This window comes from Ursus maritimus, unplaced genomic scaffold (genome assembly GCF_017311325.1).
Source record: "Ursus maritimus isolate PB19 unplaced genomic scaffold, ASM1731132v1 scaffold_2, whole genome shotgun sequence".
In the NCBI taxonomy this organism is placed as follows: domain Eukaryota; kingdom Metazoa; phylum Chordata; class Mammalia; order Carnivora; family Ursidae; genus Ursus; species Ursus maritimus.
This window is the reverse complement of record NW_024424452.1, coordinates 87,752,925-87,773,708: the sequence shown is the minus strand read 5'-3', so window position 1 is coordinate 87,773,708 and position 20,784 is coordinate 87,752,925. Positions and strand designations below refer to the sequence as shown.

At 45.1% G+C, this 20,784-nt stretch overlaps 1 protein-coding gene across 1 annotated transcript in view; it reads left to right on the top strand.

Moving 5' to 3' along the window:
* Positions 1-20,784, top strand: part of LOC103672437 (voltage-dependent R-type calcium channel subunit alpha-1E) — an 80,183-nt gene that overhangs the window by 24,033 nt on the left and 35,366 nt on the right. The window contains exons 12-20 of the mRNA XM_040634502.1: positions 3,995-4,091; positions 6,220-6,380; positions 6,906-7,043; positions 8,384-8,585; positions 9,392-9,556; positions 10,177-10,287; positions 13,865-13,948; positions 14,882-14,986; positions 18,010-18,075. Of these exons, the coding sequence (XP_040490436.1) occupies positions 3,995-4,091; positions 6,220-6,380; positions 6,906-7,043; positions 8,384-8,585; positions 9,392-9,556; positions 10,177-10,287; positions 13,865-13,948; positions 14,882-14,986; positions 18,010-18,075 (1,129 nt within the window). The remainder of the gene's footprint in view (positions 1-3,994; positions 4,092-6,219; positions 6,381-6,905; positions 7,044-8,383; positions 8,586-9,391; positions 9,557-10,176; positions 10,288-13,864; positions 13,949-14,881; positions 14,987-18,009; positions 18,076-20,784) is intronic.

The following is a 20,784-nucleotide window of genomic DNA, read 5'->3' as shown; positions in this document are numbered from 1 at the left end:
TTTTGCTTTGGGCCGCTGTCTTATTATTATCCCTGGCTCAACTTTGTGGGAGTCAGCGTGGGACAAATGTCCCCCCACCTCCACTGTACATTGGCAGCTACAATCAGCTGTTGAGATCAGAGTGTGCTATTAAGGAACCCCATTTTCCAAAACAAGGGACACAGAGATCATACAAGCAATGGGTCAGAGATGCTCTTTGTTCCATAGCAGAATATTTTAGTAGCATCCTGGGGCAAAATTAATTATAGAGAACAAATTCTGTCCTTTATCCAGGTGTGTGGGAAGAGCAAGAAATTTGGGGCCTTCCTTCCTAAAATGGGCATCTGTGAGTATGAACCTCTGAGAACCCGTTCAGATGCTACTGGACATAAAGGTCTCAGAGTTGAGGACCTGGGCTAAGCAACAGGTAAAAGCCTGGAGTGTGTCACCCTAAATCACCTGCCCATCCATTGATCCTACTCTGTTCTCTCATTTTAGGGATATGGAAGATTCTCCCTAAGCTTTTCCTCAAGATGAATGTAGCCTGGGGAAAGGAAGGTGACCTATGTAGTTGTTTTGGTGAAAGTTTCAATCCAATGATTGTATTTTTCCCATGGCACGTAGCTTGCAATTATACTTTTATTTGTTTGCTTGTTTACTTGAGGTCTGTCCTCCCTACTAGACTTGGTAAGTTTCAAGAAGTGAGGGACCTCATTTGTTTTATTCACAGTGGTATATCCACACCCAGAAGAGTGCCTGGCGTATATTAAGGACTCCATCAGTACTGTGATATGAGTGGATAAAGGTGTGTTTGGCTGATCTACCATGTGCCCAGTCTCGTGCATGACAGGACACTGTTATAACTCAGGGGAAGATACTATCTTTGCCTTCCGAACACTCAGAGGGTGTCACATGAGGGATTTAAGATTTATAAAGCCTTGGGTTTAATCCCAAATCACCATTAATTTGGCAATTACTGTGCAAATGAATGTAATTTTGAGTATGAGATCATTTACTGAGTAAAATAATCATGAGAAGTCTTTGCTTGTGACATATAGTAGTGTAACGTAGGTTTGTGACACATTAAAAAATATTAAGGAAGGAGATTTTTCCAGCAACCAGCAACTGAGAACCACAGCCTAACTTCTAGACAGTTCTACGTGACTACAGGCGGATTCACCAGTGGCACTGTGGCTCACTCACTGAGTGATCTCATGCAAAGCACATCTTCCTGGGGATGCAGTTAAGTGGATTTCAGGGATTTTTTCCAGCTCTAGAATTTGGTTTGACAGAGCCTGGAACCAAAACCTACTGCTGCAGACACTTCGTGGTTTAGAGCAAGAACTCCGACCATCAAATAGTCTTGGCTTCAAGGCTCAGCTCACCCTGGTAATGCTAGGTACTCCTTGACCTCTCTGAATCACGTCTGTGAAATGGGGATAGTCCTAGCTATGTGTCCTAAGGTTATTAGAAGGTCCGAAGAAAGAGTTGCACTAAAAGTGCTTAGCCTCGAGTCTGGGCAAGAGTAAATATGCAGGAACGTTAGCTGTCATTATTTCTAATCTCAAATGTTTTATATTTATGCTCTCACTCTTTTTATTATTGGTAAGCCTCCAAAGAGAGCGAGGACGAATTTTCTCCTAGCTGCACAGTAAATAGCTCACGATAGACAGTTGGTCATTTAATTTATCAAAGGGCATCCCATTGTGTGACGTCAGGATCTTAATAAACAATGCCTTCCCCCATATCTTGAGGTGGTTTTATGGTGTTGCTCATCCATGCTTTTAAGAGATGTCCTACTACCCCTGTCAGAACCGTTGCCCCCACTGCAGATGAAATCCTTCAGAAGCATAGATACACCATTGTGACGTGAAATGCCTTTCCCAGTAGAGTTTCTGGCCCAGAGCAGACCTAATTCCTCTATCCTGGCTTCTTATAAATTCACGGGAAATAGAGTTTGTCTGAAGACTACTAAGGAAATGGAAGTAAAAGGCTCTATTTAGAAAATGTCACTAGACTGGGCTCCATGAAATTTAGCACAATATGGGGAATGCCATCCGGTTAGAGGCAGCTTCCCTGGGGCTTGCAAAGGGCCTTCGCCTTTGCAGGTTGGAGAGGTGGGTGTGGAGCAAATGGTGCACTGCCCCTTCCTTTCACGAAGCGTGTGGACTCTGCAAGTGCCAAGGCTGTAGGCAGGATCTCCTGGGCCTGTGCTTGTCCGATTCCCTGTCACTGTAAGGTTTCCTGTCCTCCCTGAAGTTTTCTGACTATTTCCTTCTCTCCACCCTCTTCCTCTTTTTTTTTTTTTTTTTTTTTTTTTTTAACTGCTCTCTGCTTGGATCCTCCATAGGAACGCTTTGGGGTAAATATTGTTCTCGCTTTTCTTTGAAGTAAAGAATATGGGAAGTGGGTTGGAGGAGGATGCAAGTACAGTTAGGAGGGAAGGAGCCTGCTCACTGAAAAAGGACTGGTGAGTTTATTTGAGTGGTAAGTTCTCACTGACATCCAAGAGAACAAAGATTAGGAGTCACCAAGCCTTCTTGGGAAGTGACCATTTGCATTGGTTTGGGTATGTGTTTGGCTTGGAAGTAGCCTTTTTTAGATAGGTAGATATAGGAACGTAATACAGTAAAAGAGTTTACAAAATATACAAACCCCCTGGACCTTATAATGCAGTACTCTTGGATTATCTATATTCGGAGCTCAAATTGAGTAAAAGTGGCTTACAGGCCATGGCCTACAGCCATTAAGAGGGTCTTTAAATTCACATTCTGGGCAAAGCCAGAACTCCTTGAATGATATTAAATGTCTTCCTACCTCACCTTGTGTGGAAGCACAGATGATCTTTTATCTCCCTGTCAGAGGGTGGGTGGTGGGTGTGGCAGGAGGGACAGGGTAAACAGTGGGTAGAAGCCCTTATAGTTCTCATCTGATGGTCTGGACCCTATTTCCTTGTGCTGTTGGTGTAATGGTACCCTGAACCAACATGAGGAAAGAACCAGAGCCTGGGCTCACTCTTCCGAGTCTGGTTTCCTACTATCTCTGTGTGTCTTTTACAAATTTCAATTGTTTGAATTGAATGCAAAGATCTCAGGGGATAAGCAGGGTGGAGAGAGAAATGCAGGTTGATTGATTCATTTCATTCCTGAAAATAAAAAGAAAAATATATTTATCTATTAGGAGCAAACATTTCCAAGTGGCTGCATAGGGACCCTCATGAGCTGAAGGGTAAGGATAAAGGTGGGCAGGGACTATAGTTTGGGCCTTCTCCAACTCCATGGCTCTCCCCAGCCTGTGCTAGGGGTAGAGTGCCTCAGATGGGAAGGGACTGCAAAAGAGCCAACGACGCACAGATAATTGGGGTGTGAGCCAAGGTGCTGCCAAGAAGCCCGCGTGACATGCTTTTCTCTGGAAGCGGCAGCCAACACAGCAGAAGTGTCATGTCCCCACTGCCCTTCCTCACCTTGCTCTCCCCTAAACTAATGACCTCTGCAGGGGTGACCAGCCCAGAGCCAAGGAAAGGACTAGGTTAAATCCTCTGTTGAGACTTGCTTTCGACCAGGGGTTCCTAGTCCATTCAACAAATACCATTTGAGAGCCTGCTACTGAAGAAGCAGGAGAGCAGGCACAGTGGGGAGCCAGAGGGGACTGCCAGTCACATTCCCTGGTTGCTTGATCTTCCATTTTCATTCTGTTAGTGTGCTGATGAGCCGCATTACTCTGGCCATTGGGGAGAGGAAGTGTTCATTACCATACGTGCGTGGATGCCTCTGGGTGCGGGCACGTGTGTTCCTCTGTGTGAGGACACGTGGGGGTACATGCCTAGGAGTGTGTGCACACTGGGGAGTGAACTGAAATTTTTCCCAGAGCATATTTTGAAGGGAGTCTACTCTGACCCCACTTCTGGTCTCTTGCCTAAGCATCTCCCCTTTTACCCTGTTGTTAATGCAGTCGTGTGAATGCTATTTTCATTTCTCCCCCTGTCCTCTGATCCCTGGGGGCCTCTCCCCTGCAGAACAAACAAGGGGCGAGACATCAAGACCATCAAATCTCTGCGGGTCCTCCGAGTTCTGAGGCCACTGAAGACCATCAAGCGCTTGCCCAAGCTCAAGGTAATGTTTGCCGAGGCCCTTTCTCCCATCTTGTCTTTAGCCATGATCAGCCTGCTTTTTAGAGGATCATTTCTGGGGATATTCTTTGTGCTCACACAGAGACTGGGGTTGTTTCAAATGCCTAAGTTAAAGGTCTTTGTTTCAAAGAAAAATAACCAACGGGCCAAGAAATCTATAAGGGGGCTCTGGCCTCTGGAGTCCAGCCACAGGTGGTATTTTATGTATACTCTGCTTGTGGCATGTCATCCGGAAAGAACCCCGTGTCATTAAGGTGCATTCAAAACACCCAAATGGAAGTGGCAGGAGTCCTCTGCGTTGTGGGCTGCACACTAGATCATGCCGACTCACCTGGGGTGCTTTCTTCCCTCGTAAGTCTAGAGAAGGAAAGCATTTTCTAGCCCTGACCCTTCATAGTTTTAAGGCATAGATTGGTTGGTAACTTGCCCAAGAACACAGTCATTTTTGGCAGAAGCAGAGAATGGGGAAGCGAGCTAACACAAATTGAGTTCTTCCTGTTGCCAGGACCTGCACTTTCATAGCTGTTACCTTGGTTCTTCTCTTTGGTTCTGGCCCATGCCCTCCCTGTTCCACCCTCCTGGGGCTCCTTCCTGCCTTCAAGGTGTGCTTTACCATCCAAGTCCAGTTTGCTAACATGTCGAACCCTCCCCCCCCCACACACAAATTACTATTAAGGGAAACTGAAGCTTCCCGGGGATGGGGTGGCATTCTTCCTCCAGAATTCCTGAGTGAGAGCCAGCTACCATGAGGGAGGGACCAGGACTCCGGGTTCACAGCCCTGAGGTCCGCTCACTGCTACCAGGCCACATAGCCAGCCAAATGAGCCAGAGCACCAGGCCTGAGCCCGGTCTCCAGGTTCCTTACAACCCTCTACCTGGTAATAGACCCATCATAGTGCCAGGCCTTGTCTGTGCCCATAAATCCTCCTTTCTGCTGCAACCCAGCAAAATTGCCCTAACCACTGCTGTCAGCTGCAGCCCAGGCTCCAGGGGTCTCCTCTCCTCTGAGCTGTGTTGGGGTCCTAAGGAGACTATAGACAGCATGATGAGATTAGTTAACAGGCTGGAGAGTGTGACCCCACCCTTGGTTAATTCCACTGAATTCGGAAGTGCTGGCTTCTCGTGTTCTCTGCAGCTCCATAACCTGAGGGAAGTGTAGGCGGCTCTGATGATTCTGTAAGGCTGCGTGCGGCTCACATTCCCTGCAGTGTTGAACTAATTAAACCAGCGATATTCACCCAGCGCAGCGAAGAAGCAACTGCACAAATGTGGCAAGGGCACAAATGCAGTGCCACTATGGGGCGAGACTCTCCAGTGAGCTAAACCTAAAAACCTAGAAAATAACCTAAAAATGGCTTGATATGTGTTGAGTTCCTGTGTAACCCCTCAGCATTATGCAGAGGGACATCCGTGGTCTGTAACCGGAGAGCAACTCTCTGCTTCTGCGCTCCCTGGCTCCCCTGCCCTATGAGAAGGTAGCTCCTCATCCCTACCCACACCACCTGTTGAATCTTCATCCCCAATACAGCCAGCTTTCAGCTAAGAACATTTACGGGAAGTGTTGAACATATTTGGAGCAAATGTAAGAATTTATTCCAAATCTCATTAAATAATAAGTGATAATTTACTGCACTCTCTGATCCATTTAGGAAGGTAAAGAGAAAACAATACATATTCAGTATATAAACCGAATCTAAGAATGTCACCAAATAAATGTCAGGTAAGGAACGAGCCATTTAATGGCTTAAAAGGCTAAATGCTTTCAGAGATACCTTTCTACAGTAGATTTCTGTGCCTCCCACTAACTGGAGCACACCTGATGGGAGCCCACAAAAGACTCCCTCCATTGCCTGCTGCCATTTGGTTTCTACCACTTTGGGTTTGCTTTCAGATTCAGAGCACACATGCCCTTCCAGGTGGTAGGTCCTTGCAGTCATGACCAACTTGGAAGCCAGCTCTGAATCCCATGAGTGTCACTTCTTAGTAAGGTGATATCTCCTGGGGGCACCTTTTCAGTGGGACTGGCTGGTGGTGATGTGGCCCTAACTCAGCCCTAGGCAAATGTACAGGCCATTCCAGGGATTCACAGGGCTCTTGACTTCTCTTTGCAGGCTGTTTTTGACTGTGTGGTGACCTCCTTGAAGAATGTCTTCAACATCCTCATTGTCTACAAGCTCTTCATGTTCATCTTTGCTGTCATTGCGGTTCAGCTCTTCAAGGGAAAATTCTTTTATTGCACAGACAGTTCCAAAGACACAGAGAAGGAGTGCATGTAAGTAACAGCACGTGCAGCTCCCCTTCTGCTGACTCACATTCCAGTGATGCCTACTCAGCCCTCCATGGATAGGTCTTCTCTTTCTCTCTTACCTGTCTCTCATTTCTTCTTTTAGTTTTCCTAAAAATAGGAAATTGTTTAACTTTTATTGAGTACCTCTTTTGTGTCAGACATGGTACATGGCATTTTATACCCAGTTTTTCATTTTAAATCTTTATGATGACCTTTTGAGATAGCTTTCATTTACGTATTCTAGATGTGGAAGCCGAGGCTCAGAAAGTTTCAGTTGCTCAAGGTTACACGTGACTAGTAAAAGGATTAGGATTTAATCTTCCATGTCTCCTAGGCACCAAATACAACTTTTACTCCACAATCGTAGACTGCCTTTGATAAGACACTGCTTTCTTCCTCGCATTCGTAAACCAATTATTACTCAGCCACATTATTGAAATTTGTAGAGTTCCCTTACTCTCCCATGAGCTATAGTGAAGAGGCCCTATTTCATCTGTACTCTGGTTTTAGAGGCAACTATGTAGATCACGAAAAAAACAAGATGGAGGTGAAAGGCCGGGAATGGAAGCGCCATGAATTCCACTACGACAACATTATCTGGGCCCTGCTGACCCTCTTCACCGTCTCCACAGGGGAAGGATGGCCTCAGTGAGTGATGGGTTTAAGTTGGCATGCTTGTCTGTGAGCTGGGATAAGACCACGTGATTGCCTTGAGAAGCTTACTCAAGATGAACAAGGCTGACCCTTTGTTACTCTACCAGGGAAAGTAAGTGGTTATGAGTGGGTGAGACAGGCAGAAGAGAAGAGGAATAAAAAGCCTTAAGGCAAAAATCAAAAAGGAGATAACAAAGTCAGCAATATCTGAAACTTTTATTGTTTCCGTCTCTGGGGACTGTTTTAGACACATTTATCCTCCAAGTTGGCCCTTCACCTGAGGATTGAGGGTTAAGAATGAGCTGGAAGAGAGGCACCTGGGGGTTCAGTTCGTTAAGTGTCTCTTAATCTCAGCTCATTTCTTGAGCTCAGAGTCATGAGTTCAAGCCCCACATTGGGCTCCTTGGTAGGTATGGAGCCTACTTAAAAAAAAAAAAAAAGAATGAGCTGGAAGAACTCAGAGACACTTTCTGTGATCATACCTCTTATGAAGAAGACAACAGAATGCAATTTCTTTTTTCTTTTTACAGAGAGAGTGTGAGTGGGGGGAGGGGCAGAGGCAGAGAGAGAGAGAGAGAGAGAATTATTTATTTATTTATTTATTTTTATTATGTTATGTTAGTAACCATACAGTACATCATTAGTTTTTGATGTAGCGTTCCATGATTCATTGTTTGCGTATAACACCCAGTGTTCATGCAATATGTGCCCTCCTTAATACCCATCACTGGGCTAGCCCATCCCCCCACCCCACGCCCCTCTAAAATCCTCGGTTTGTTTCCCAGAGCCCATAGTCGAGAGAGAGAAATTCTTAAGCAGGATCCACACCCAACACAGAGCCCAATGAGGGTCTCAATCTCAACCCTGAGATTATGACCTGAGCCGAAATGAAGAATCTGGTGCTTAACTGACTGAGCCACCTGGGTGCCCCTAGAATGCAGTTTCTTAGGCTGCTGATGGCTGATTTTTCAGAAACTTGGCAATTATTAAGACCCTACTTTCTGGTGGCAGCATACTATGGTTCGTAAAATGACAAATAGACATCCAGGAATCTCTTGGTATTGAATATGACAAACTAAGATATAAAATAATGTCACTCTGTTTCTTAGCAGTTGGATGCATGATTGGACAGGGCTTAGAAAGGGCAGTGGATGGGGGATCACTGGATCTTTACCAGCTTGGTTATGGACCCTAAAAATTATGGTGGATCTTCAAAGTCAGGGAAGCCACATAAGAAAATATACTAGGTGGCACATCTCCTAAAGAAGCCTTAAGTCAGAGCCACTGCCAAGATTGCCATCCACCATCCATCCCCCCTCATTCTGTGCCTACAGAGTCTTACAGCACTCTGTCGATGTGACAGAGGAAGACCGAGGACCAAGCCGCAGCAACCGCATGGAGATGTCCATCTTTTACGTGGTCTACTTTGTGGTCTTCCCTTTCTTCTTTGTCAATATCTTTGTGGCTCTCATCATCATCACCTTCCAGGAGCAAGGAGACAAGATGATGGAGGAGTGTAGCCTGGAGAAGAATGAGGTAAAAACAAGTGGTCTTGAGCATGGGATTGCAGGGGCTCCAGAAAGGACGCTTGGAACCAGTGGTAGGAAGGAAGACTGAATTTTCTTAACTTTATTGAAAATGACAGAAGATGGGAAAAATCACTTATTTAGTCATTAAATAAACATTTTTCGAACATATGCTCTTTTAAGACCTAGGCATGAGGCACAGAGAGCTGGAAGGGTTAAGATGTAGTCCCTACCTTTATGCAGTGAATAGTCTAGAAGTGGTAGTAAAAGATGTGTACCAAAATTACGTTAAGACATTTGCTTACCTGGCTGTGTCCCTCCGTGGCATGTATTTGCTGTAAGGATAAGGGATATGGCTTGCTTATTGCGGCTTTTCTAGTAACAGGCATAGTTCTGACACATTGTAGGGTTCATTATTTTTGTAATGCAATGGAACCAGAAACTGTCTGAGACTATGAGAGAAATGCAAATAAGTGCTATGGGAATGCACAGGGAGATAGACTTTTACTTCTGACCAAGGGCGTCAGGTAAGGCTGCCTGCCCACGCATGCCAGCCGCAGGCTGTGTAAAGAACATTACTAATCACCATTAAGTCCACATCCCCTGTGATAGCCCAGTTCTTTGTACTCATTTAAAGGGACCATGCGCCTGTAGTTTTGTCCCCATGATCCCTGCCGCCCTTTTTCCTTTTGCCTGTCAAGCCCTACCCTGGTTTTCCTATACCGTCCTGCTCTTCTAGCCACCTAACAGAGAGCCTGCCGATGGGCGAGCTTGAGGGAACTTGACCTTGGGCTAATAGCTGTGACTTTCCTTCAGAGAGCGTGCATCGACTTCGCCATCAGTGCCAAACCTCTCACCCGCTACATGCCGCAGAACAGGCACACGTTCCAGTACCGGGTCTGGCACTTTGTGGTGTCCCCGTCCTTCGAGTATACCATCATGGCCATGATTGCCTTGAACACCGTCGTGCTGATGATGAAGGTGAGGGGGTGGTGGCTGGGAGGCACTCCGCAGACGGGGCCTTGGGGCCCGGTCCCTCACGGGGCCTGAGACGCCGGGCAGACTCTTGCCTCCTTCCCTTCTTCTCCACTGTGGAATCTCTTTTTGATCTTGTTCCATCAGCAGCCCAGCCTTGGGGTCTTTGGGGCAAAGTGCGGTGAGACATAGAGTAGCAGGCCAGTAGCACCCAGGGCCCCAGGTGCTGACGGCAGTCAGATTCAGACAAAAGTGGCAATGTCGGGAGATCTAGATGATCGTGGGGTTCTAAAGGAGTTGGAAGAGGTGTGATCTTATTTAATAATAAATGGTAATTCATTGTCAAAAAGGTTTCTTCCCCGCCCACCCTCATCTCTAGGAAGACTGGCTGTTTTTGGTAATAAGTAGCTGCAGTAGGGCGTGGTCTGTGTTTTCCTCTGTGTCGTTTTGTTCTGCTACATGGGTATGGGTCCTCCACTCCAGCACGTCCTTCGCGCCTCCTACACCACACGCCAGCCTGTCCCCCAAGGGCAGGGGTGAGAGCTGGCCAGCCTCGATGACACGGACTACCCCCCCCCACACCTTAAGGGTTTGATTCTTTTTCTCCTCTTTTCTCTTCTTGGCAGTACTACTCTGCTCCCTGTACCTACGAACTGGCCCTGAAGTACCTGAATATTGCCTTCACCATGGTGTTCTCCCTGGAGTGTGTCCTGAAGATCATCGCGTTTGGCTTCTTGGTATGTCACAGCATTTATCCCAGCGTCACACTTGCCTTCCCTTCCTTCTAGATGCGTTCCCAGCCTTTGTTGGAAGGGAAGTGGTTACCACTCTTTCAGCAATGGTTCACACACCTGACCTAATTGTGGGCCTGTTTCAACTGCTCAACAAACTGCCAGGGAGACAAGAGGATGCGTGAGGGTAATAGGAGAAAGGGCAAAGAAAACCAGATCCCCAGCTTCATACTCATCCAGCCATCAGCTCTGGTCCTGTCAGGCTCTGTCAGCGGTCGAGGGGTGACAAAATTCTTATTAAAACTGCAATTTATTTGTCAATAAGGAGCAAAACAAAGATTGGACTAATAAGCCTTGAATGTTTATTTACTGGTAAAAGGTCTAAGATTTTATAATTCAAATGGGAAAATGTCTGTCCCTCTTACCCTCAAACATAGCAAATACTAGACTTTACCTAATTGTCCTCCTCCCATGAAGCACAATTTCTGATAACAAAAATAAATGTTTATTACTTAAGCTTACAAAGGCTTATGACCATTAAAGTGTGTGTATATGTGTGTGAGAGAGAGAGAAAGGGAGAGAAAGGTAAATTGGTAGGTAGGTATACTGGAATTAGGTTTGAGGAGGGTTGGGATGAGTTTTTCTTATCTGAGTCTTTTACTTCTCTTCAACTATTAATTACAATTACATTCATGCGTCTCCTCTCAACAGTGTTAAGCAAACCTAGCCCTTCGCTTCAGTGTCCTATAAACAAAATAGTTCTCTCTGCCACCCCCCTCCTTGTTTCAGCGTTTACAGTGAGATCAGCGGTTAAACCCACTTGACAGCTGTTTCACACTTATTTAGTGTGTGAGCTACCATTTCAAATTATGTGTGTATATGGCTTTCCCTGAAAGAAAAGAAACTTTGCTTATTATCCGAATAGGGGTTTGTCTGGTAGCAGCTTTAGCAGGGACTCTGGGCTGGGCTTGATAATTGTGAGTGTCGATTGTGGGAGTTGCTTTTGGTCTTCTAATGGTTCTTTGAAAAGTCATTAATTTGATGTTTTGGGGAGGAAAGTTGAAGAGAACCCATTGCAGGTGGCTGTATTGTTGTTCGCATGACTCCCCTTTGAGTATTTTGAGACTTGGGGAAATAAAAAAGTAAAAAGAAACTACCACCAACTAAGATGCCTTTACAATACAGTCTAGCCCTGCGCAGGGTGAGCAGAGTGAGGGACAAGCTGGTGCCACAACAGGGGAAGTTTTTCTATGCATCTTGATTACTTGCATATGCTGTTGACATTGTCTGTGACTTAAGTCCCCAACTGTGCACTAATCACGGTGAACGCTGAATACATCCTTACAAGCTTAACTAGACTCTGCCCCAAAGCCTGCCTCCTTCCCACCCTCACCTCCATATTTTCATTCAAGGTCTAGAGGCATTTACACACGATAAAAGATACCACTACTCCCAAATAAGTCTTTACATTGATACAGAACTCTAGGTTTTCAGAATATCCTAATGTACACTATTTTGTTAGATCTTCTCAATGACTCTGACATATACACGGCAGATTCCGTCATTATCATTGTTGATGTTGATTTAAATGAGGAACTTGAGGTTGAGAAAATTGTATAGCTTTTTAAAGATGACACAATAAAAGGCAGTAGCAATGGAAAGTGGGATGGGAATAAAAAAGGAAGAAGGAAAAAGAGGGAGAAAGGAATGAACATTGGTTGCCATATTAAATGCCAAACTCTTTATATATTACTCATTTTAGCTTCATAACAGCTCTATTTAGAGAGGCGTTACCAGTTTCTCTTATGGAATGGCTAGGGCTCAAGAGGATTCAATACTTTGCCCAAGGTTACTAAAAGGCAGAGCCAGCATTCAGATCCTGGTCTAATCTGACTCGAAATCCCATGGTCTGTCCACAGTAATCTAGTAGTCCACACTACAGTGTGCTGTTCTAAAACGTATTGTATCGTAAATCCCCTTCAACTAGAACCCAGAGCTCCTCTCCTCTGAGACTAGAGTCACGTTCTCTCTACTATATAGGGGCCTATCCAAGAATTAAGAAACTTGGCCCAGGTTGGGAATAGGAGAGCCCTGAGAACTGAGGAACTCAGAGACTCGACTTGGTTCCACTCCCTGTTTCTCTGCATGCCCAGCAGGTGCTGGTGGCTTTTGATTCAGACAAGTCTCTCTAAGCCTTAGTTTTGTTGTTCTAAATGAGGAGCGGTAACTGCTTTCTAGCCTTAGATACTTTGTTGTGTGTACCCAGTTAGGCAGTGTACCCAAGGCATCTAAGGCTCTAGTCCTGAGTAGGTGCTTATTAAAGATAACTTTGTGGGGGGGGGGCCTGGGCGGCTCAGTTGGTTAAGTGACTCTTGATTTTGGCTCAGGTCATGATCTCAGGGTCGTAGGATCAAGCCCCGTGTGGTGCTCCTCGCTCAGCAGGCAGTCTGCTTGAGATTCTCTCTCTCCATCTCCCTCTGCCCCTACCTCCCCCCACCATGCTCACTCTCATAAATGAATGAATGAATGAATGAAGCTTTGCTCTCACCACACTCTTTTCCTCTCACTGTTGCGTGTGTCTGCCCACTCTTGTTGCCAACCCTGCCACTATTTTATGAACATAGGGTATTGATCATGACCATAAGATCCATGGGAGAAATGAATTGAAAGAATGTGAAAGAACACCAAGGTCCTAGCTCTTATCTGGCACACACTATAAAATTCACTAATGCTCATTGTGAGAGTGGGGGAGTTGACTTCAGCAGTGCTCTGAGAGTCTTTTATGGGAGGTGCTGCCCAAGAACAAGCCAGTGACTTAGACACTGTTGAGTGTCCTGTTTCTTTTAAGGAATATAGTCCAAGCTCTGTGTTCACCTGATCCCTGGAGATGGGAGCAGAGACTACCTACTCTCTCTGTTAGGCAGAGTGTTTGTTACGTGGATGGTGCATTTTCCAGGTCCTTTTTTTCTCCTCCATCTTCTTCTGCAACCCACTCATTTTATTACTCAAAAGGTGTAACGAGCCAAGAAAGAGGGAAAGGGTTAAGTCTATTTGTCCTTTTGCCCTGTGGAGTTAGGAGAAGATTTTTGGCACATCTTTTGGCCTTTAATGACTTAAGACATCTCTGTGAATTTTAATAGTTGAAAGTCAGAACTGTATATTTATAGGGTCACACGATATAATATAGACAATTTAAAAGTTGTAGAAAACCTTAGAGTAATATTGTAAATAATTTTATTGTCTTGTAGGTGACAAAGATGATCTTTCCCTTTTGGACTTTGTAATATTCTTGGCCACAGATCTTTCTTACCTGTTTTTTATGCAGATTTTTAGTGACAGCTTCAAAAACAAGGTCTTCAAGTAGTGAGAGGACTGCTTCCCAAATGAGAAACTCCCAAATCAGTAAAGAAATAGCATTTCCGGTTAGAAATAGGAAACTAAAGCCAAAGTTAGAATAACTTGTATATGAATTGATGAATTTTAATTCCAAGTGACAAGCTTATGTAATGAAAGACGTCTTTTCTCCATTTCTTTTTCTTTTCCTCCTTTTTCTGGTGTTCCTGTGACTGAATTCACATGGCAGAACTATTTTCGAGACACCTGGAATATCTTTGACTTCATCACCGTGATTGGCAGTATCACAGAAATCATTCTGACGGACAGCAAGGTGAGTGGCTCATACATCCTTGTCTTGAAGCTTGGCCCTGGAGTAGCATAAAAAAATCCTGTATGCATGTAGTCCATTTTTTTTAAAGATTTATTTATTTATTAGAGAGAGCATGAACAGGGGGGAGGGGTGGAGGCAGAGAGAGAAGCAGACTCCCTTCTGAGCAGGGTGCTGGATGTGGGGCTCAATCCCAGGACCCTGATATCATGACCTGAGCCAAAGGCAGACACTCAACCGACTGAGCCACCCAGTCACCCCCATACAGTACATTTTTAACTCATCAAACCAAATCTGTAGCCCTCTAAGTGTTGGGAGTTCATTTCCTCACTCCCAAGCTGCAAACATCCTGGGTCTCGCGGAAGGTTTTGTTTCATTTGCATGACTCAACAGCAGCCACCTGATAGCGTCAGTGCAACAGACATGCCAGAAGAGGGCTACTGTGCACAGTGCTCTTCTAGATTCTTTGGGAGAGACAAAAGAGGCATAGTATCGTTACCCTCCAGACCTGAATTGTTTCCCTAAACTTGTTTATCCTAAAGAAGACTTGGCAAGCTCATTATAACTCTCATCAAATGTGGGCATGGCCGTCATGTGTGCTAGAGGGATTATTCGGTCACCTCGTTGGCATCTAAGTGCAGTTAGGACCGCTAGGGCCCCTTGGACGACTAGAGAGGCTGGTTTTATCTGATACATGCAGGGCACTCTTCTAGGGTACTACCTGAACCTCCTACCTGAGAATAGAGGGCAGGCCTGGGGAGGCTTGGAGAGATGGTCTTCCCTGCCCCATCAGTTGGAGATGGAGTTGAAAACACAAGATGGAATCCATGTCCAATTTTATGATTTGAATGAGGAATAAATATGCAAATACTAGTGCTTAGTGTGTTCTAAATGACCGTAATGGCACTAATTATGAGCTTCTTTTTGGTCCACCAGCTGGTGAATACCAGTGGCTTCTCCCGGGCCGCCCGCCTCATCAAGCTTCTACGGCAGGGCTACACCATCCGAATTTTACTTTGGACCTTTGTGCAGTCCTTTAAGGTAAGCGGCACCAGCTCCTCCCATCTGTCTTATCAGATAGAGCACCGCCGGGCCACACCGTATCATTACACAGTGCCTTGACCTCCAGAAATGAGTGTCAGATGCATTCAATAAAGACAGCAGTTCTCAGTTACAGTGCAGCTCCACCAGGCAGCAGTCCACTTGTGTCTAACTGGATAGAATCTCATTCTGGAAAAACACCTCCACTTTGTAATTCCCTTATTTTCTCTGTTCACTGAGGCCAGGGCTTGGTAAATGAGGTCTACTCCCTCTCCAGATATCCCAGAAAGCCCCAAGCAATCCCATCCGTGTCTAGAGCCAGACACCTAGAGTCATGCAGCTCCTGTATTTTTAGGGACTTGCCGATGGCTTGATTTCACATGAACAGTTTTTCAAAGGACTCCTTGAGTTGTGCTTGATTGCAGGATGATTCATACAGTCCTATCCTTGTCTTTGTCAGTGTGTGTTTCCTGAACCACTGAATGTATGGCATGCCCATGGTCACCTCTGTGTCCTACAATCTAATGGGATGTTTGGGCAGGGCTAATGTGGTGAGCTTCTTTGAATAGTCTCATGGGGCCATACAGAGGTGTATGTGTAAGAAATAGAAGTTTAAAGGCTACCTGAAATCAACTCCAATGGCAGAGACTTCCTGCAAAAGAAGTTTTCCAAACACATTTCAATGTCTTCAGGCTCTTGCAGATATCATGGTTTGTTTTTAAAGTTTTGGGGGTCCAAGTGCTGTTCAAATGCCTACTATTTTTCCTCTTATTAAAAAAGCTTTCGATGAATGTGTTTTAAAAATAAATTTGATGACATTGATTCAAAGATGAGAAATCATGAATTTACCAAATTGCCTCCTTCGTTTTAATTATTTATGTATTTTAATTGAACTAGAGAGGGTCAGCCAGTGAATTCAGTGGTTTCTCAGCATTTGGAAAAGTGTTCACTCCACACCATCATTCCTGACTTATTCTCCATTGAGGTCCTGTGCGTTTGATATGTGAGACCAGTTGTAAGGGTGTTCAGGCTCCTACAAACAACCTTGACATTTTTATCGTATCCAGAGTAATTGTTTGGTGTCATCACTCCCACAGAGGCCTCACTTCAATGAAAAGAATTTTGCCAAAGCTAAATGACAGAGGAAAAATCTAAAACCTTAGTAAGAATTTACCGAGTCTCAGGTGAATTAGGATTTAGAATCTGATACACAAGATACTCCTAAAACCTTTTTGCTAGAGACCTTCTAAACAAGTTACAGTTAGTCTCCCAAGATATATGTGTCAGCCTGTCATGTTATCATGCTCACCAGTTTTCTGTAAAACTGTATACTGTTGAGGGCAAAGAAAAGCATGTCAAAAATTGATGGCCAAGTGGTTGGCTTATTGCAGTGAATATAGAACAGGGAAGACAAGGTGAATCTGCCTCCAGGTGACACCGTGATGGATGGGTGTTTCCTTTTTGGAACAGTCCCAGGACACAATATAGAATTGTTTTCTTAAAGTGGGCTTCACAAAGGCTGCCTCTGCAAATACACAGCAGGGAGCCACACACTATAACCAGCACCGCCATGGCCTACCCAAGCCACCCTCCCCACCCCCCACCAGCCATGAGCATAGCCCCCAGTTCTCCACTACTGACCCCTACTTCATTCTTCCCTGTTTTTCCTTGTTGTGAGTTAGAATTTATAGCATGATAACAGAGGTGATCAGAATGTACCTTTGATCTTTTTCTAGAAACTGGGGGTAGGGAGAGATGAGCTAGGGACTGGAGACATTGGAGTGTGGAAGGTGGAGTAAGGGCAGGAAGTAAGCAGAAGATGGGAGAAGGTAGCAGCACCTCGAGCGTAAGAAATCTATCTCCCTTCCCTCTTCTACCAGTAGATGGAGTCTTCACATTTCCCCTTGAAATGCAGCCATTTCTCTTCACAGACCTTGGGAGTCAGCACTTTACTGGGGAGGGGATTCTCCTGGCAACTTTCAGTTGCATTTTAATTTTATCCTTTTTTCAAGTTGTAAAAGTCTCCCAAGGCTCTTCATTTAGTTGGCTCTGTTGATAAGCCCTACCCTTGCGGTCTGAAAGCCTTCAATTGATCTCCTGGGATGCGCGCTGCACACAGTCAAGATAGAGTGGGGACTCATAGTTGTACTGTCTTCCAGGGAGCTCACTGGGTGGTAAAGGAGAGAGGCTTCCATGTCAGCACTGAGATCACCCCAGAATTATAGAGCCCATCCTGGCCCTAAAGCCAAATTGCCCTGCATCCTCCCCCAGCCAGAGGCCAGTTCCCTACCTTCCATCTCCCTCACTTGCCCCATTGCCCCTGTAATTGACATGTTATCCCAGAATGGCAGTTAGCTTGTACGATATGGAATTTTGTGCCGCATGGATTTATGGCAGGGTTTTGCCACGGCTAACACTTCAAAGGCTCTTTAGAATTTTGCATGACACATAATGAAGTGTCAGGAAGTTTAAACATTGGAAAGAGATGTTTCATCAGAAGATGAAGGTGCCTTCTACGAACTGATGAACAACTGAGACTCTCAGCTGGTTTACTTTGCCCTCAGATTCTCCATCATGGGCTTGGCATTGAGTGAGGGAGTGGGAAGGGGTAATACAGTGATTTGGGAGCCAAAGCTAGGTGCTTACTATGTAATTTGCATCACAATTGCCCACATTATTAATATTCTGCAATGCAAAGTGTGGTGCATCCCAAGCCCAGGATGTTTCCTCAGCTCTCTTTGGAAATCTAGGCCACACTTCTGGGTGAGTGAATATTCTTGAGGGAAGGTAAATGACAAGCCTCTCTGTGGACAATAGCTTACCTGTCTGTCAGAGGACATGAACATCTGCAAATTATGGCACTCTGAAACAGCACAGCCCCAGGGAATAGAGAGTTCCTGCCCCCCCCCCCCAATTTAAATTAGCCTCAGAGCAAGAGTTCCAGTATTGCTGGTGACTGTGGGTTGTGGAGCCTGGGACCGTCTGCCTCTGAATTCATGGTCCTGTCTCTGCTTTCCTTCCAGGCCCTCCCCTACGTCTGCCTTTTGATTGCCATGCTTTTCTTCATCTATGCCATCATTGGGATGCAGGTGAGCTTGTGTATCAGGGGCCTGGTGGGGGACACTTGTTGCCCAGAGTGTCACTGGCTTACCAGCCTGAGCACACAAGACTGAGGGTGAGGCTCGTGATGGTCCATGTCTCAGGATCTCCCGTATTTGAGCTAGACCTGAAGGAAAGTCAGAGGGTTGTTCTCTTGTATACAGCAACACAAAATGTGTCTGAGTTAAGTCTTGAATGGCTGAGATTTATGCCCTAAGACCTACCACTGGGAACAACTCCTGGAGTTCGTAGTAGCTTGCCTAATCCCAGGAATACCCAAGGGCCNNNNTCCTGCTGATTCCTCTCAAAGGGCCAGGCAGCTTCCTGGACAGTTCTCTTGGGTTACCACATCCTTTCCAGTTTCAGAGTTGAGAAGTGCATCAGGTTCCCACCCTGGACATTTATGCAGGTAGCCAGAGGCCCACCGAGCAGAACAGGCCATAAGATCTTTCTGAAGCGACTGGCATTTGTGACAGGTGGACTCCTGTAAACAGCCTGCAATTCATCCGATGAACCTATCCAGTTGGATACACTAGATTGTCTGCCTGTCTCAGGGAGGCGAACTTTCTGAGTTGAAGATGTGGAGACTACACCCCAGCATGGAAATTCAGCCAAGTGGCAGTCTCCTGCAGTCAGACAGTCTAGCCGCCTTTGGACTGCCAGCTGTCCTCTCAATAGTATCTGCCATCCGGGGCCACTGCGCACATCTGCCAGGCTTGCTGCATCAGCAGCCTTTTTCCAGAGCTTCTCTGGAATGTCTCTTGTCTTTCTCCTCTCTCTTGCATGCACTTCTTAATTTTATTCATCTTCTAACCCCATTCCTGGAGAGATTTTTGTTCTCCAAAAAGACAGCAGAATGTCAAATGTCAAAAAGTGTGGGACTTGGTTGAGAAGTAGTGAGTTCTCCTTCAATGCGGATATTTCAGTAGCCATGTCATGATGGTGTCAGGGCTGTGTTGTGAGCGGAATCCCTACTGAAATTGCTGATTGGCTTGATGATGTCTATTAAGGCTCTTCTAACTCTCAAATATTTGATTCTAGAATTGAAATGTTTTTGAACAGCCAAATAGAAACTTAATCAATTTTTGCCCATGCCTAAAAATAGCTCTTACCTCCTTTTCATCATCAATCAAAATAAACTAGAATAACATCATCTCCAGTACTAAACTGTTCTTGATATTGCTGATAATGATGATAAGGCTGTTTGCCATCACTTGAATTCCTAGCTGTGTCAGACACTGTCCTAAATGTGAGCTCTTACCCCCACCCTTCCTCCCTATCTGCAGGCACACATACGGTACATGACTAATGTATTCAGGAGTGATGTGAAAATGTTTATGGGTGGGTTTCATTGACTCCATTGATGCTTAGCATAGTTAAGTAACATAACACGCTCAAGGGCTCAGTAAGTGGGAGAGCTGAGATTTAAATTTAGCTCTGTCTGCTGCACAGCCCATATTCTTACTGTACTGCATGTTCTCTCCTCCCACCAACAAGCAAATACAAGTATTTCTTTGACCCTTTAGTGGGACGTGGGAGTTGTTCAGTCATGAAATTGTGATCTTTACAATAAGTGCAATGTCTAATATTTTATTGCCCTTAGACTTCTTTCCAAAAAAAATAAGAGCAGTATTTCTATTACGCAGGGACACAAATGGCTTTCCCCCTGTGATTTGCCTTTAGATGGCCATCTTCCTCTTGGTCCATGATGGAGACCCTGCACCAAGCACGTTGCTGACACCTAGCTTGTGACTAGAGAAATTGTATCTGGTATAGTGACAACAAAGCAGAGGGATCCATCCAAACAGAAAGACATAAAGGCAGGAGACATATTGGAAAGATATAAATAGGAACAGGATGTATCTATGAGAAGAACAATTATTCCGAACTTTCACAGGCATCTTGGAAGAAGAGAGCTTTGCAGAGGAATCTGAAGATGGAAGGAAGGAGTAACTTGCTGGGTATGGGAAAGAGTCCTGGGGCCACAGATCATTAGGAGGCTTTCAGCCTCAGCTCCTCCACTGACCAGCTGTGCAAACTTGGTCAAGTCACTGAGCCTTTCTGGGCCCTAACACCCCCACCAATACAGTAGAAGAGTTGGTTAGATGTCTTCACGGATCCTTTTGTGTGCCAAAGTTCTGTGATTCCAAGTGAAAATAGATTTAAGCTTACACTTCCATTAGGTTTTCTGGTGGGTCTCGGTGTCCCTTCTTTCTCTTTCAAGCCCTTTTGGTGTAAGAAATTTGGTTTGGGACAAGAGCTAAGTGAAAAGCTAAAAAAAAAAAAAATTAAAGACTGCCTTCACAATAAGTATACATTTATACATTTTTGGCTTGAAAACTAGAGTAGATACCAAACAGCTTCAGTTTCTTTGACCGTTAGACACATGCCTCATGCAGAATCCCAGCATGCCCTCCAACTAGTTGATGACTGGGTAAGGTGTTTGAGAAAATCATAACGAGGACAATTGATGATGGCTTCAGGACTGTCATAGGTAGAAAAAAAGAAAAACACTGAAAATTGTGTGGATGTGATGAATGAGGGATAAATTGTGGAAGCTGGACCAAGAGGGTGAAAAGGAGAGACGGTGATGTAAACATAGGCAAGGAAGTGTGACGATTTCCTCCTGGGGTGCCTAGAACTAAACGTAGTGGGGACTCTGTCAGTGCTACTATTTCTGTTTGTGGGCCCTCCACCCT